General features: G+C 37.1%; 1 protein-coding gene across 1 annotated transcript in view; it reads right to left on the minus strand.

Moving 5' to 3' along the window:
* Window positions 1-432: 432 nt before the first annotated feature.
* RAP2A (RAP2A, member of RAS oncogene family) overlaps window positions 433-16,054 on the minus strand; it is a 30,699-nt gene continuing 15,077 nt past the window's right edge. The window contains exon 2 of the mRNA XM_079307098.1: window positions 433-4,488. Within this exon, the coding sequence (XP_079163224.1) occupies window positions 4,251-4,488 (238 nt within the window). The 3' untranslated portion in view covers window positions 433-4,250. The remainder of the gene's footprint in view (window positions 4,489-16,054) is intronic.

The raw sequence follows: 16,054 nt of genomic DNA on the forward strand, positions 1-16,054 counted from the left end.
ATTTTTTACATATGAAACATATTATTATATATTTACAATATAATATATATATTATAAATAAAATATATTGTAGTAGTAATAATAATATACTACTATTCTCTTGCCATAGTAAGAGGCGTATCTTATCAAATACTGAGTATTACTGATTGTTGTCAGTGTGCATCCCACTAAAAAAAGTGAACAGAAAACGCCCCCTCCATTGCTATTCATCTTTATCAAGCTTATACCTTAGACTCCAACATCCTCTATCCAAAATAAATTATATTTGATTTTTACTTATTGCTACTTAATTTGTACCAGAAGAGCATTTTGGCAGAAAATACTTAGCTGAACTGAATATAGTTGACAGTGTTGTTTCAAATTACTGGGCACCCTCATCAGCTCTGGACGAAATTTTGATGAAACCAAAATGAACAATACAGAAAATACAAGGAAGATTTCATTAAATAAATTTATTTGTTAAAATAATTTAACTCCAAATACAACTGCTGAGTTTGCATTGAGTTCTATGTACAATTCTTGTTTTATTTGAAACATCAAGGTTTAAACAACTGACATTGTTACAAAACAAACTCTTGCCCCATTTTAAGTTGCCAGTTGTATTAGAGCTCAACAATTAACTGTGAAATACATTAATTCACCCCTAGGAAACTCCAAATCAACAGCGTTAAGTCTGACTCCAGAATCCACTTCAGTCTTTCTTCAAACCCTGATCAAGAATTAACAGATGCACAACAATGCAGATAAAAGCCTCCTGCAGTTGTCAAACATTTGCTTTTGTTGCGGAGTTTCACAATTAAAGCCTAACCAGTGCTTGATGGCACACTGGTAAAAAAAAAAAAAAAAAAATTAAAAACAAACATGCACAAAACCCCCCAACCAAATGGCTGACATTTTTAGATAACATTCTATACAGGAAAGCAAATACCAGTAGTTTTTCCCACAGAAAAGTAATGGCAACTGTAGCATTGGGGTTAGGGAGAGGCTAGAATCAGAACAGAAAATGTCACCAAATTTATTTTTTTGATGCTCTGAAGGGGTGGGCAGGGGGACGGGCACAACAGAAAAAACCCAAACAAAATCCAATGCAAGTTATATTTAATACTCTTTATCTGATTCTCGTTTGTTTGCTTTGAATATTTTTGTGTGTATTTTTAAGGGAAAGAGGAAACAGTTGCTCTCACTATCATAGCTCAAAAGAATAAAAGTTGCAACTTTTTAAAAATAAACCAACAAAACTGGAGAAATGCTGTCTTTGTAGAAAAGTACAAAGCTCTACAAGAACAGCCAAAGGAAAAGTGGGTCTTTGGAACAAATCATAATATTTTAAGGCATGTTATAAGAAACTTTCAAATGCTATAATTGGTAATCCTATCAGGGTACAAATGAAACAGTGACCCAAGACCAGTGATTCCTGCAGAGAAGCCACGCAGCTGCCGTGTGGCTCACCCACCTCCCACTCTGCTACCCCTATAATTTGAAAAATCTGTCGAGTGCAACTGTCATTGATTCAAGCTCCACTATCTTCACATTAGTGGAAATACAAATAGTGCATAACTACTTCCTCAGAACTATACAATGAAAAACAACACTTACACTTTGCCCCCCCAGCCAGGTTGCATGGTAGCTTACATATGGCCTATGCTTTTGAAAATGTAAGAGTGCAATGAAGAAACAGAACTGGGAGATATTATCTTTAATATTTTCTGCTAAAAATTTACTGTGCAATTTTTCCTATATTTAAAGCCCATCTGCTTTATATTATGAACTTCACGTTAGGCTGTTCATACTCTACTTCATGCCATTTTCTTGGTTGATGAACAATCTGTGAGGTAAGATTTTTAACATCTCTGTAAATAACCTCACATAACATGCATTTCCAACTCAGCTTGAAATTTGGCTTTGGTTTGTTTTCTGGGGTTTGTTTTTTGTGGTTTTTCTTTCTCGAGTGCTTACGCAGTGGATCTCACACTGACAAGCTGTTTTACGGATGGATTGTGCTGCTTGATTAACCGCTTCCCAACCCAGATATTTGAAACCCTGAAATATCATTAATCCAACATCTCACATCTTGTTTAAGCATGGCAGCTGACACAATGGGCAGGCAGGGGGTGGTAAGAGAACATTCATACCATCTAGTTTAGGCTTGTGAGTTGCGTGACCTGGAGGACTAAAGTTAGCCTAAGTTTGCTATACAGTCAATGGAAAGAGGTAGGTGCCTCTAGGAGGGCGATTCAGAGCACCCAAAATGGGCATTCAGATGCCAGAAATAAACAGTGTGCCTATCTCCCTAAGAGAACAAAATACAGTAACAAAAGTTCTGCAAAGTAAATGGGAAATGGGCTACATTTATGTTCTAGTAAGGCTTAATGCTCTGTGACATCTAATGCCCTTTGTCACACTGGTAGTGGAAAGGTGTTGAAAGATTAAGGGCAGACTTGGCCAGTTCTCTTCTGTGAATATGATTTTCTTTAGTTATCATCCAGTGAACTATAATTCAAAATGTTAAGGACATTTATGTGTGGAAATCAGCAAAGTGTTTTCTACTCCAGTGTCCTTTGTGGCAGATGAGAGCGCTTTTAGGAAGTTCTGCAGATGGAGGCAAAACTCTCGAACCTAACTCCAATTACAGCATTTCTAAGGGCCATATACACACACACATACACACTCAACACACACACACACACACAGCCCAGCACCCCTATTTTCACTCATTTAAACACAAGGAACTACACTGTTACTGCACAAGATTTAAAAACTAATAAACGCATGGTGTTATTTAGACCACAGGCTCAGTGACTGTATTTTTATGGCCAATTTTACCTATAAAAGATCCAGCTCAAGACAACCTCTCCAGCATTTAAAATCTAAACATTGCGATTGAAAACTTTTCTATACTTTTGATTGTAAGACTTTGAAATAGGTATTTCTGTGCCATTAGTCATGCAAATGATAAATACTTCACTGCTATGAAACTAGCAAGTCAGAGCTCGAGCATCCTTTCCAAATAAAATATTTGCTCCCACCATTAAACACTCCAATAATTGGGGCAACCTTTGAATAGTGTGTCAGGCAATTAAAGAGCCATTTCCACACTCACCTAAAGAATTACAACTCTAACTATTTCACCTCTGAACCAAATGATTTCACATGGTTATTCAATTTAAGTTTTCAACATTAAAGCTATCAAATAGCAAACTGGATTTTCAAAGGTTAGTTTGGGATCACACCAGAGAATGTAGCCCTTAAAGGCAAGAAAAACTGTTGTCTTTAACAAACTTAAAAATGCAGGATGTTCATACTGTCCCACGAGGCTTCTGCAGAAGGGAACATATGGATGAAACATGGCTTAATTTTCCTTACAAGATGGTACTAGTTAATCTATTAAAGTGTTCCTTGTTAGTAAGGCTCAGCAAATTTTTTTTTCATCACAGTTGCTTCCTCCTGGTTCAGTAAAGTGAAAATAAAGATGCTTCCTGCTTTGTAAACAGAGGGTTTGTTTGGCTTTTTGTAGACCAAAACCTGAAGCGATCCTCCATTTTTGAGCAGCAAAATGAAAGATTTAAAACATTCCAATGCCAGACTGTTTCTTCACCCGTCACTTGTTTCCAGATCTTGCCTTTCATTTCACACACTGATTCAATGTTTTCTATTTCAAGATGTGGGATAAAGTGTAGAAATAATAGCATTGATTTTGAAAAGAATCCAAACTATATGGATCTCTGGTAGCCTTTTCCTCCAACACTGTCAGAAGTTCTGGTGAAATCAACATAACTGACTGAACAAACTCAGCCACATGTGATAGTGCCCATTCTGAAGCGTGGCAATCAGACACCAAAAGACATGGCTCTTCTTTTCATGCTTATGCTTGTTGTGAAAGGTCTTCAGAGATATCCTCTCCACTGCTCTCATCTTCCATTTCCAAAAGGATTCTGTCCTCTTGGGAAACAGTTGCTGTTGTTGCTGTCTGACATAACAACACACGTACGTTCGACTGGAACGACCCTGTAGATCAACTGACTGTGCCATAAAATTGCAGGTGCTCAAAGGGAAAAAACGGGTGAGATGTGGTCATTTAACCCAATTATATTCAGAGTCAGTGATTGACTTTCAATGCTCAGCTCTGAGTTAATGTTGCTACTTCACTACAGATGTATTTCAAGTGATCCACAAACCAGGAAGTGAAGTAGACAGTTTTACCACCTTACAAAATTTCTGCAAATTAAGTCCAGGTTAGGTCATTTTTAATGCTATTGTATATTACATGCAGAACAGCATGGATCATCTTTGTCTGGCTGTGCTGCATAGTTCATTTGTCTAACAATTTCCGCAAAGAGCTCATCCACCATTGTTTTACTTTTAGCAGAGGTCTCCATAAAGGGGCAGCCCCATTCTTCAGCTAAGGCTCTGCCTTCACTCAATGATACTTCTCTCTCACTTTCCAGGTCCACTTTATTACCAACCAGAATTACTGGCACCTTCTCATACCTACAGTTTAAAAACAAAAACAACAACAATAATTATATTTTTAAAATTTGCAACATTCTTAAAGTAAAAAAAAAAAGAAAAAGAAAATCTATTTGCAAGCAATACAGACCCAATAGGAAAGAGACATTTGAATTATTTTAAAATTTTACATTTGAAAAACTGCATATTTCACATTCTAGCAATTTGTTGCACATCTTGTTCCTCTCAGAGCTTTCAGAGCTGTACAAAAATCTTCCTGCTCTGAATTTTCCTTCCCTCCAGGAAATATGCCAGGAATACTTTCACACCACAAAAATGAAGAATATACTATTTTCTCTGTTTGCAATCTCCATGTGTAAGACCCTCCCTTCAAGATTACACCCTCCTTCTCTCTAAAAAGGTATTTTGTAACTCCTGCTTGGGATAATGATGCAATGTTCTCCCTTTCAAGAGAGTCCTTTTGGTCAATAAACACAGAACTCTCTGGGTAGCAATAAATGAGACAAAACCATAGGGCCAGTAATTCAATTCCAAATTTCAGGAAATGTAGCCCACTTCAAGTACAGAAGTACTGTTACATAAAAACACATATTAGTTAATGCAGAATGTATATCTCTCCCTTGCATATTCACATCATTATGCCAAAAATGATGTGAAATTATGTAAAAATTATGTGAAATGATGTAAAAAATCACAATTAAGTTCCAGGCAGCACTATCACAGTCCTGCTTCATAATCAACTTGGACAGCACAACAGATCATACAGCTGTGAAGGAATTTGTTTCTTTGCACCTCCGTGTGAAGGGATCCTTGCCAAATTTTTTTACAAAATTGAAATGCCTGGGTTTTTTTTTTTCTGTCTTCACATTCATAAACCTTTCTTCAGACATGCAACTAAGTGTTCCATCAGGTTTTAAATTTACATATTTGCCATAAAAAAGAAAAGAAAGAAGAAAACACTGGGCCTTTTCCCAAAATACTCTTACACAGGTTTTGTCACAAAAGCAACTAGGACTGAGAGAAAAACCAATTATGACTTTTTAACACACAAACCAGAGACTTCTCAGCTAAGATAAGCAAGAAGGTGGTGCCTTTTTAACTTAAACCTGATTTTCTCCTTCATGTTATTGTAGTAGTATTGCTTTGAGTCAAATCACTGGAGTAAGGCTGAACTGTGGACAGACCAAAGACACAGCTGCCACCTGAAGCAGCTGAAGATGGCACCCTCCTTAAACCACCTATTACTCCTTCTTCATCCCTCCCACACGTCCCCTGTGCCTGCCAGGCAAGGCAGCAGAGCAGTGTTGGTGCATCTGTCTCTGCTGGTTGAGGGGATAGCCTGTTTCCCTGTCTGTCACCACTCTGCAATGGAACAGGTAACCTGTGTGTTCCTGCTGCCTCTGCTGCAGGGGCAGTGGGCTCCCCCAGAGTCTGAAAGGATAAAAGGCCAATAATGTCTCAAACCACACCAGCAACTCTGACATCACCAGACTAGTGTAAAAAATTTGTCCAAGTATGTTGTAAGATGCAGCTAAAATTCTAAACTTTGTTATGCCTCTCTGCTTACTAAGGGAATGTCATTTAATCCATACTCTAGGGCTGCCATCAATAATTGCAGAGAATTTCCCTCACTTTTACCATTTATCCTGCCTTCCTTTACCATCTGAAGGGACACAATCCTTTTCTAATTCTGTGGATATGTGGTGTTTAGCACAATGATATCTTTGGAACCCTTGCAAGAGCTAAGCTCCCATGAATTAAGTACCAAAATACACACAAGCATCTTGAAATCTGTCCTCCTGCATTTAAACACAAGATAGCATAGTCTCTAATTACATAAGATGGACAGCATTCAACAGATAAAAAGAAATACTGAATTGCTGTCTTATCTTCATTGTTCAGATGCATGTGTCCTATTGTATTTGATATACAGCATGAAAAAAAATACTTCAGTGGAAATGGAATCAGGTAACCCTTCAGTGCATTTCTTGATTTCTGAGGGTCCTGAACTTCCTCTCGCTCTCCACTGGCTTGGCCTCTGGTAGAAGTCAGAAATTCAAAGCAGGTGCTTGAGAAGGGCCCATTCTGACAGATCAGTCAGAATTAAAACACAAGATCATCTCTCTGAGTTTTGCGACATCACTCAGATTTGTTGAGAAACATATAAGGTATCACATACACACTTGTTGCAGACTTACAGTCAGTTCCACTGAAAAATTCAAGTGCTTAAAAGGTTTAGGAGCCCTATAAAATCTGGGCAACTAAATATCTGAGAGTCTGTATGCTACAAGCACTCAGCACCTGGGAAATGGAGCAGTGGAAACCCTGATGCTTCATACTGAAGAACAGAAACAACTGATGAGCTGACAGAAAACATGTGAAAAGCCTAATTTAATTTATTTGCACAGGGCCATCTAGGAACTACTAGGTGGAACAGATAGAAGCAATTTTCAGTATTGCTTTTTCTCTTGCATTTACCCGATTCACTACCTACCATCACCACCTAAAATGAAATCCTACAGTCAATAGCCTTATTCACCTTATAATTCACATTTACTCAATAACCAATAACTATATGATACTGAAATATGTAAGAAAGTGTTTCTGCAAAGTTCTCATTATCTTCTTATAAAAAAAATAAAGTTGCTCTTGCCAAATACATCCCTGCACTACCTAGATTTTGAGTAGTTAACTTTACAGCAAAAATACATTTTATATATATACATATTCTATGTGACATATATTTTAGATTTTTATATATACTTATGCCTGTCTATAATAAATACACACAAATTAACATTCTACATAGAAAAATCAGTGTCTACTGCCTAGAATACAGCAAATGATGGGAAAACAGTCCACGTATACTGTGCAGAAGATTGGCTGTGGTATGAGCTGGACTTATGAGCTCCAGCTCAGTATCAGTCATGCTAGACCCAAGCTGATCAGAAGGAGCCAGACCAGACTTCTGTCACAGCTCCCAAGCACCAAGAGGATGATGAACTGTGTGTCTTCATTCAGAGTCCTAAGAGTCTTCCCAGTTTTTGAGTTATGGTAACACTTTGTGGAAAAATCTAGCTCTTGACTAAATCAAACTCTACAAGCTCTGAAGTTCAAGCTAGCTCTGCACTCTTCACCTCTCAGCACTGCCAGAATTTCCTGCCTCACTTAGTATCCTGGGCAATTTTTTTTTTTTTCTGATTAGTATGGGGGAGATCCCTGCTCAATACCCTCCTTACTACAGCTGCTGATCTCACTGGAGGCAACTTCTGCCTCCATCTGGAGATTCCAGTTGATACTCAGAGCTTTGACCAGCCAGATGTTGGACACCCACCACTCAGGTGGTGTGCAGCAGCACAAGCCACCAGGGGGAGGGGCAGCTTCTCAGATGTGGGGGAATTGTATGATTCTAATGAAATCTGAAGGGAAGAACAACATTCTTCCTCACAGGCTTTTCACCCTGTTGGATTTCAGTAGCCCAAGAGAAAAATAGGTTCTTTACAAAGGAAAAAAACAAATTAAAAAAAAAAAAAAAAAAAAAAAAAAAAAAAAAAAAAAAAAAAAAAAAAAAAAGAGGGAGCCACCTTGCAATGCCCAAGCACCAACACAGAACCCTTCCATTCAAAAGCAAAAATTAAAAGTTAGAAATTCACAAATCCTTCCTCTAGTAGAATCTAACTTACAAATACTTTTAGCAGAGCAAAAGAGGCTAAACCCCCATCACCTACACTACAGTTCTGAATCCAGGCTGCTGCTCCCATCACAGATCTGTGAGACAGCAGCTCAATGGGAGCTGGGCATAAGTTTCATCTTTGCTGCAGCCCATCTGCCCCTGCCTGCCCCCTTAGCAATGGAAAAGTGGCACAGTTCTGCTCAGGACAATACAATTTTCCCAGCATGGCTGAAAAGCTTTGAGCAGCACTGATCATTCCTAATGAGAAGCACAAGGGCCACCTGAAAATAAGAATTGCTACCACTTTAGTCAGTATCAAAGCAGCACAGTATGTATTCTAGGGCAAATATAGCAGAGCCTGTAAGAAACACTCTCAAACGTAGCAGGGGAAGGCTTGGCTTTTTAAGACTCTTCAGGAATAAATTTTTGCAAGACCAATTACACGTGTTTGCAGAACACTATTAAGGAAAAAGGTACTTCACTGTTTAAATGATCTCACTATCTTTAGCTCCAATATGACAGGTACTGAGCAGAGGCAACTGCCATCTGCACTGCAGGACTGCAGTCATTTATAGCCTGTGGAAGACACTGGTGCAGAGGCAAATGCCATCATATCTGGGGTTTCCACTACTGGCAAGGTACAGCCATTGCTCCATGGATTTCCCAGTTCTAGATAAATTCAGTGATAACAATCACCCTGTAACTCATCTTTAATGGGACCTGGGACCAATAGCCCACAGTAAATCTCTCATTTTTTTTCTGAGGATGGACACCACAGCCACTTGTAATCAATAAATACACAAACTTCAAATGTTTTATGTGGCCCAGTTATGCACCACTGACCACACAGCCTTTTATGTCACAAAGCAATAAATATTTCTATATTTTATCTCACCTCACGCAGCACACACATCATCCAAATTTCTGTGAATTTAGATTACTATGCACACTTTGAATAACAGCTTAAAACATTCAAAAAGCTTCAAGGTGAATGGTATGAGAATGATTTTCAGAGACTTTTTCCTCACAGCTTTTCCACCTCTAATCATACCCAGAAAACATGGGCAGTACCTGACTTCTTTTACAAGGTACTTCTCAGTTTCTGGTTAGAACTGTCATCAGATAAAGATAAAAACAAAGACAAAGTGAAAATATAATAAGAATTTAGATTGAAACAGCAAGAATTTAAAAAAAACCCCACCAAATATACACCAAGACTAATAAACTAATCTGATTCCCTTAAACAATAGTACAGATTGTCCAGTACCCCTACACTGTGTGTGTGTGTCTGAGTTGTACCAGTCAGTAGAGAAAAATGTACAAACAGGTTCCTTTTTTCTAATTTCACATTATGGAAGTGATGTCTCTTTTCTAGGATTTTTTCCTGAACTTCATATCAGACCCAAATATTTTCAACCAAATCATTCTGTGTAATAAAAACAAACCAAGATAATATCATGTATTCTTAATATTTTATAACAAGTTTAAGTCCTTTAAGTCCATAAGTCCTTCAAGTTAAAGTTTTTGGAAAGATGCATATTACAGCTTTATATGATAAAAACTGGGACCACTGAAATACAAAAGGTATCTATACAGGATAACTATTACTAAAATCAAAAGGAGTCTCCAGTACTAGATCACCTTTATTACCTTCTACACACAGGGCATCTTTCTCTTTTTTTCAAAATGCATTTCTGGCACATTCGATAGTATTTAAAAAAGGAAATTAATTTAAGGGATAATGATATTAGTGTTGAAAATGATGCAAATAATATCAAAAAGTCAGTAGAAAAATTACTCTTCATTTTAGTCTCACAAAAAATTTGTGGTATGAATCCTGCCAAAATACACAGCAAAAGAATTACAGGTAATATGAAATAAAATACCAGAAATGACAGTTAAATCTACTAGGTTATTTACAAATTCACACTAAATATAACTAAATATCCTTTTGTAATGTAACTTGCAAACTTTGACTGCCTGCAGTAAAATCTGTCATAACTTGAACAAGCAGTTTCCTCATCTAGAGGAAGAACATATTCCAACTGTAACTATCAAGAATTTTTCTAATCCCTTTCACATAATTACTTGGATATTTAATGCAGAATCCTTGATAGTTAAAACTCACATTGGCTATGGAGGATAAGAAAAGGGACAGAGTGTTCCCCAGCCTGATTCTGAGCCTCTCAAACACCAGGATGAGAGGAAGGAATACCACAGAATTTTCAAGGATAAAACTATCATAACTCTTTGTTGAAGCTACCAATTCTTTAACCAGAGCAGCAAGAAAAAAAAAAAATATATACGTATGTATATATATACACGCACACACTTCTGAAGCTATTACTACTTTAAGACTCTCAAACAAAGGAGACATCTCACTTTTTTCAAACCCTTATACTTTATATTTTGGTAGCTTTAAAAGCTGCAGCCATTAGGGGGTCATTGTGCAGAATTATGTTTCCATGGACTCCTTTGACAGACACCAATGAAGATGTGTCAATACCTGTATACATGTATATATGTGTCAGAGGAATAGGTACTCAGATCTAAACAAAGGTAGGTTTCTGCAAAGTTTGAGCACTTTTTCCCTCTAAAGGAAATTATTACAGCTTCTCAGGCAATACCATACAGAACAGCTGTAAAACTCCCACGATTCTGGTGCAAACAAGTCAGTCTGGTTTACTAATTAATTGCATTTAATATTTAGTTTTGTAAGCTATATTGTGTAATGATTTAATTTCTTGAGCAACAACTGCCAACTAAAAAATAGTCTTAAAATAATTTTTATAAATGGGTAGATGGTAAAGAGTTTATTGGAAGTCCCACTGCAATTAGATGGCTGAGTCATGAATCAGTTTGCTATAAAGAACAGTGTATGGCCTAATTGCAGGACTGGGATCTAACATTTTATTCTAGGCTTTGACATGAACTCCTTACATAGCCTTTGGGAAAACAAACTCTCCAGATGGATAGATCAAGGTATATAAAGTCATGATAATTGTACTTACTCATAGAACAGCAAATTAAATAATAATTGCAAAACAACTTGGGAGGATAATATTAGAATAATAAATAACACCACACCGTATCACATTCAAGGAGGCTTCAGAAACTTTGTTCTTGTACATGAAACTTCCTGGAAATAAACCCCACATCCTAAATAAGGTACTTTAAAGCCAATTCAGCTCTGTGGGTGTTAGAGCTGGCTTCACTTAGCAGTTTGGCTCACCATTGGTGCTGTGCTTGTAGGAAATTAGAGGAAATAGTTCCTTTCCAAGCAAAGCCCAAGAAACAACAACCAACCACAGTATACAGAAGAACTATAAATATCTGCTTCCCAACTTTCACAATAAGCACTTTTCAACCAAATCACTTGCACACATTATTCCCAGGCAGCTTACAGCTGAGACCTTCCAAGGGACAAGAACCAAGGATTTTCACAACCCATACATACTCAAAGGTCATGCAGTAAACCTACATTTCCTTGCTGCAATTGAGCTAACAGGATGATGCACATCATCTCTGTATGAAGGACACCAAAGATCTTTACAGGTCATTTCCATTCACTTCAGAGAAAAACGCTTATCTACAGAGGATTTTCCCTATCTAAGATTTCATAAGAGAACTAGAATAACAATAAACTCCTTCCATGTTTTCAGCCTGCTTCTGCAAGTCACTACAGATTGAGCCTACCTTCAGCTTTTCAAAGTAAAATGTCAAGAACATCTGAAAATTCAAAGGTCTATCAACATGTCTTAAGGGTTTGCTAATCACTAAAGTAAGTCCTAAAAAAAAAAAAAATCCTGATCATTAAGATTGTTAGGGAGACGTTTTCTCACTAAGCTTGCAGAACACTATGAATGTTTAAACTACATCCCATGACACTATCTGTTCCCCTCAAAGTCAGCCTCTGGCACAGGTGAAGGAAAACAGCTTTCTGAGTGCTGAGGATGACAAAGAGCCAATGACACAAGTAGCTTCAGATGCTCAACAGCCTTCACAAACATAAGGTTATTTTTCACCTTAAAACGGACACTTCTCCCTAGTATCCATGATTAAAATTCATAGCTAACACTGAAGTCTATTATCAAGACTGAAAAGGCTCTAAGGGATATATAAAATCTACCTTCTTAGCAGCAGGTTTGCTGGGAGCATATCCAAACAAGATTTTAATCCTTGAGTTCCCTCTCTATGCCAATCAAAATCCTCCTCTTAGACAATCTAGCATCAACATCATCTTGTTGAAATCCTGAAAAGCTTGGCACATTTAGCAACTCAGAAACACTGGAATTTTCAGATGGGAATTTTCTGCTCCTTGGTTTAGCTTAAGAAGCAACAACCACAAGTAAATACAAGGCAAATGTTTTACCTGACTTTTTCCATTGTTTAATTTCTAGAAGCAACAAGAAAACCAGAATGTCCTATAAATCTGAGACTCCTACAGCTGCACCAATTTAATCTAGTCTCTCTACTCAGTTTATACTGAAAGAAATCTACTTGTCAAGAAAACTACTAATAGATTATGAAGCATTGCTTAAATAAGAAAAAAGTTCTTGCTCAAAAAATTTCCAGACATTAAAGCTGAGCATCTAAATTTTTTCAATTACTGCTACTAGATGGAATAGCTCAACATCCTGAAAATTAGGCTTCACATTTCAATCTTTAAGCTTTGCATCCATAATTAAAAATTATTCTTAATAACCACATTAGTTTTCTTACCTTGAATATTTTAAAGCCATATCCATGCTAATGTACTAATGTTTATTCCAATATAATGAGCATGACTGGATATGTCAAGGCTTTCAGTACCTACCAAATGTGCAAAATATAGAAGATTCCAAAAATAAAATTACTACCATCTATCTTTTATTTATATTCTGAAGTCTCAAAAAAAGACATTTCTTTTAAATGGCCACTTTTGTCAGACATAGCCACTTATAATTAAATTTTATCTCCCTATGTCTTAGAATGAAAACATTAAGCATCAAGAAAGAGGAATGCTGACATGAGATGCAAGATGTGGCTTCAGTTTCACACCCTGTTACAGACCTCATGTGCAATTTCTAGCAAGTCCCTTGAACTCTGTACCTCTGCTCTCCATCTGAAGAAGAGCTGTCATCTTTAACCTCTATTGCCTATGGTACATAAACACTTCTGAGGTCTTCCATCCTTAGTGATGGAGGCAATCTGAACATCTTGAAGGATGCAGTAGCAGTTTTGCTTGCTCTTCAAGTGAAAAAGCACCCTGCATCCCAGCTATTCTCAGCAGTAAGCTTTGTAACACCACAAAATTTTGAGATTTCTTTGCAACTATTTAGAACAAGTATTTAGGGTAGATTCCTGTCAGCAGAAAGAATAAAGCTGGTGGATTAGGTGTGCCTTGAAGCGAGAACACCAGCTTTGGGGACAAAGTCAAGGTTGTTACCTCACTTCAACACCACCAGCTTGAGTAGAAACTGCAAAGGCTCACAATACCTTAAAACATATGCTGACATTGAGGGATTTCTCTTCTTCCTTGCTCCTCTGTACAAAACTCTACAAGGTCATAAAACCTGCCTGTTCTTGTGATGTGGGACTGAATAGGTCCCTTTGCAAAGGCAATGAAAAATGCAGATACCTGTAAAAGGAATGTGAGCCTCTTGCACATCACACAAATTTATGGATTCCAATTGTTTCATAGTTTAAAGTTACTACATTGCTGTGTTCAAACAAGTGGCCCTAAAATGCACTACTTTTTATCTATCAATACATGTTTTGTCACAAGAAATGTCTTTCAGAAGCATATCTTGATGTGCAGATGTTTAGATAAACTACTGTAATATCTGTAAACTTCCTGTACAAGCAAGCACTGACAAAGGTGAGGGAAGAGAAAGAAAGTGACCACAGAGATTTGTACCAATTCAGATAAATCAAAGTTTATTCCTGTAGCTCAGTTGAAAAAAAAAAATAAAAAAAATCCGTGCAATAAAATACTGTTTATTATCCTTCTGGAAAAGCTGAAACAGCATCCAGACTTTTATAAAGCACAGAGTCTGTAAAGTAATTTATGACTACAATGGTAGGTCTAGTTTCTCACAGAGTCTATCAATGCTGCTATCTAAAACTCCAGTTTTTCCTTCTGCCTACAACTTTTCCCCCCTCCATTCCCCAGTCCCTAATTAGGATTAAGCATGTGCCAGTTTCATCCATAACTACAGCAGTGACAGTGTGTCTTTCCCACCAACAATTCTGACAGAACTTAATCATTATTTAGATTTCTAATTTGTTCCAGATGTTGATCTGGGCAGGAAGGGACCTTGGGAAGTCTCCAGTCCAACCCCCTGCTCAGAGCAAGGTCAGCCAGGAAATATCAACCAGCTTTCTCAGAGCCATGCTCAGTTCAGTCTTGAAAACTTCCAAGGACAGGCCTTCCATGATCTCTTTGGGAATTTGTCCTAATGTTTAATTTAGTTTAATTGCACTGCAGAATTCAAAACTCACTGGCAGGTAATGGAGGAAGATGAGACAAGCACACAACTGAGTTGCATAATGCTTGTTTACGTAGAAAATGGGCTGAGAAACAAATGACAAAGTCACATAAATATTCATAGCTATTCATTTATGTAGAGGAAGTGATAATCACACTTACAGGCCTCAAGACAGACATATATCTTAGAATTGTGAAAGCAAAATGGACTAACCAGATTTTGCAGAATTAACTAAAGCTCAAGCATAAGTTATTGACAACTTCAAACTCTTTATCCTTGTTTATTTAAACTATAAAAAGTGAAATTTTCAGTGGATGCATAAAGAAAAAATAGCAAAAAACAGTGAAATGCACATGCATTCTATAATGGACGGAGGACTATAGTCCTCTAAAGTATTAGTTCACTCTTCAAAACCAACACACTCGTATATTACTTTAACCAATTTATAATCACTGATACAAATTCCACTGCATAACTTGTTTATTCTAATAGGATTTTCTCTAGCTCATTAAAATTACACTTTTACAGTCATCAAGACTAGGCCTAACAATTAATTCAAAACCTTCTTAGTAGCTTCCAAAGGATTAGAGTTCAGGAACAACCATGTTGTCCTGTCCATTCAGAACCAAGTGAAAGAAACAGTTTATCTTCCATCTTGAGGTAAAAACCTTTCACTCCAAAAAGTGTCTGCTCCTGAACTTTTGGCACTATCCAGATCTGGCCCCTGAAATGCAAGCCTAGGTGACAAAATTCACCTGTGACAATCTGACTGCCACAATCTAGTCTGCAGAATCAAGCATTACATACTGATACAAACTGTGGTTCTACAGAGACTTTATTTATTTGATTTTAAAGAATTTTGACTGTTCACAATGAACCTAGCTGCAGCTCACCAAAACTTAAGAAAAACAAAAATAACAGGGCTAATTAACAAACAACCTGGCCTGAACTTCAGCTTTCTCATCAGTTCCCATGTAGAACCTAAGGTACACACCAGAGTTTTTATGATACTGCATAGCCTTGTGTATCTTGTTCAAAGCAGAAGCTTTCGTTGCCCTAGAAACTGAAGAATACAGCTTAATGTCCTTCAAGCTAATAAAAACATCCTACAATGCACATAGAAAAAACTTTGCAAAAAATGCTCTGTTGAGACTGATCTTCCTCACAATGGGTGAGGAATTATTAGGGTACAATAATACAATTAGGGTACAACTCTGGATATTTTTCAGAAGATGGAATATTTTACAGAAAGTCTAAGCAAGCGACCACACTGATACAGTGAACCAATTCAGGACAAAATAGTATAAATGCTATCATTTTCTCTTTTACTGCAGAAATAGTATTCTGATTTCATGTCCTTTCAACCAGAGTCAAACCCTCCTCTACCAACATAGAAAAAATCCAAGGTCTTGACTAGTATCATGAGCAGATGCTCTGAAAGCCT

The sequence above is a fragment of the Erithacus rubecula genome, assembly GCF_903797595.1.
Source record: "Erithacus rubecula genome assembly, chromosome: 1".
NCBI lineage: Eukaryota > Metazoa > Chordata > Aves > Passeriformes > Muscicapidae > Erithacus > Erithacus rubecula.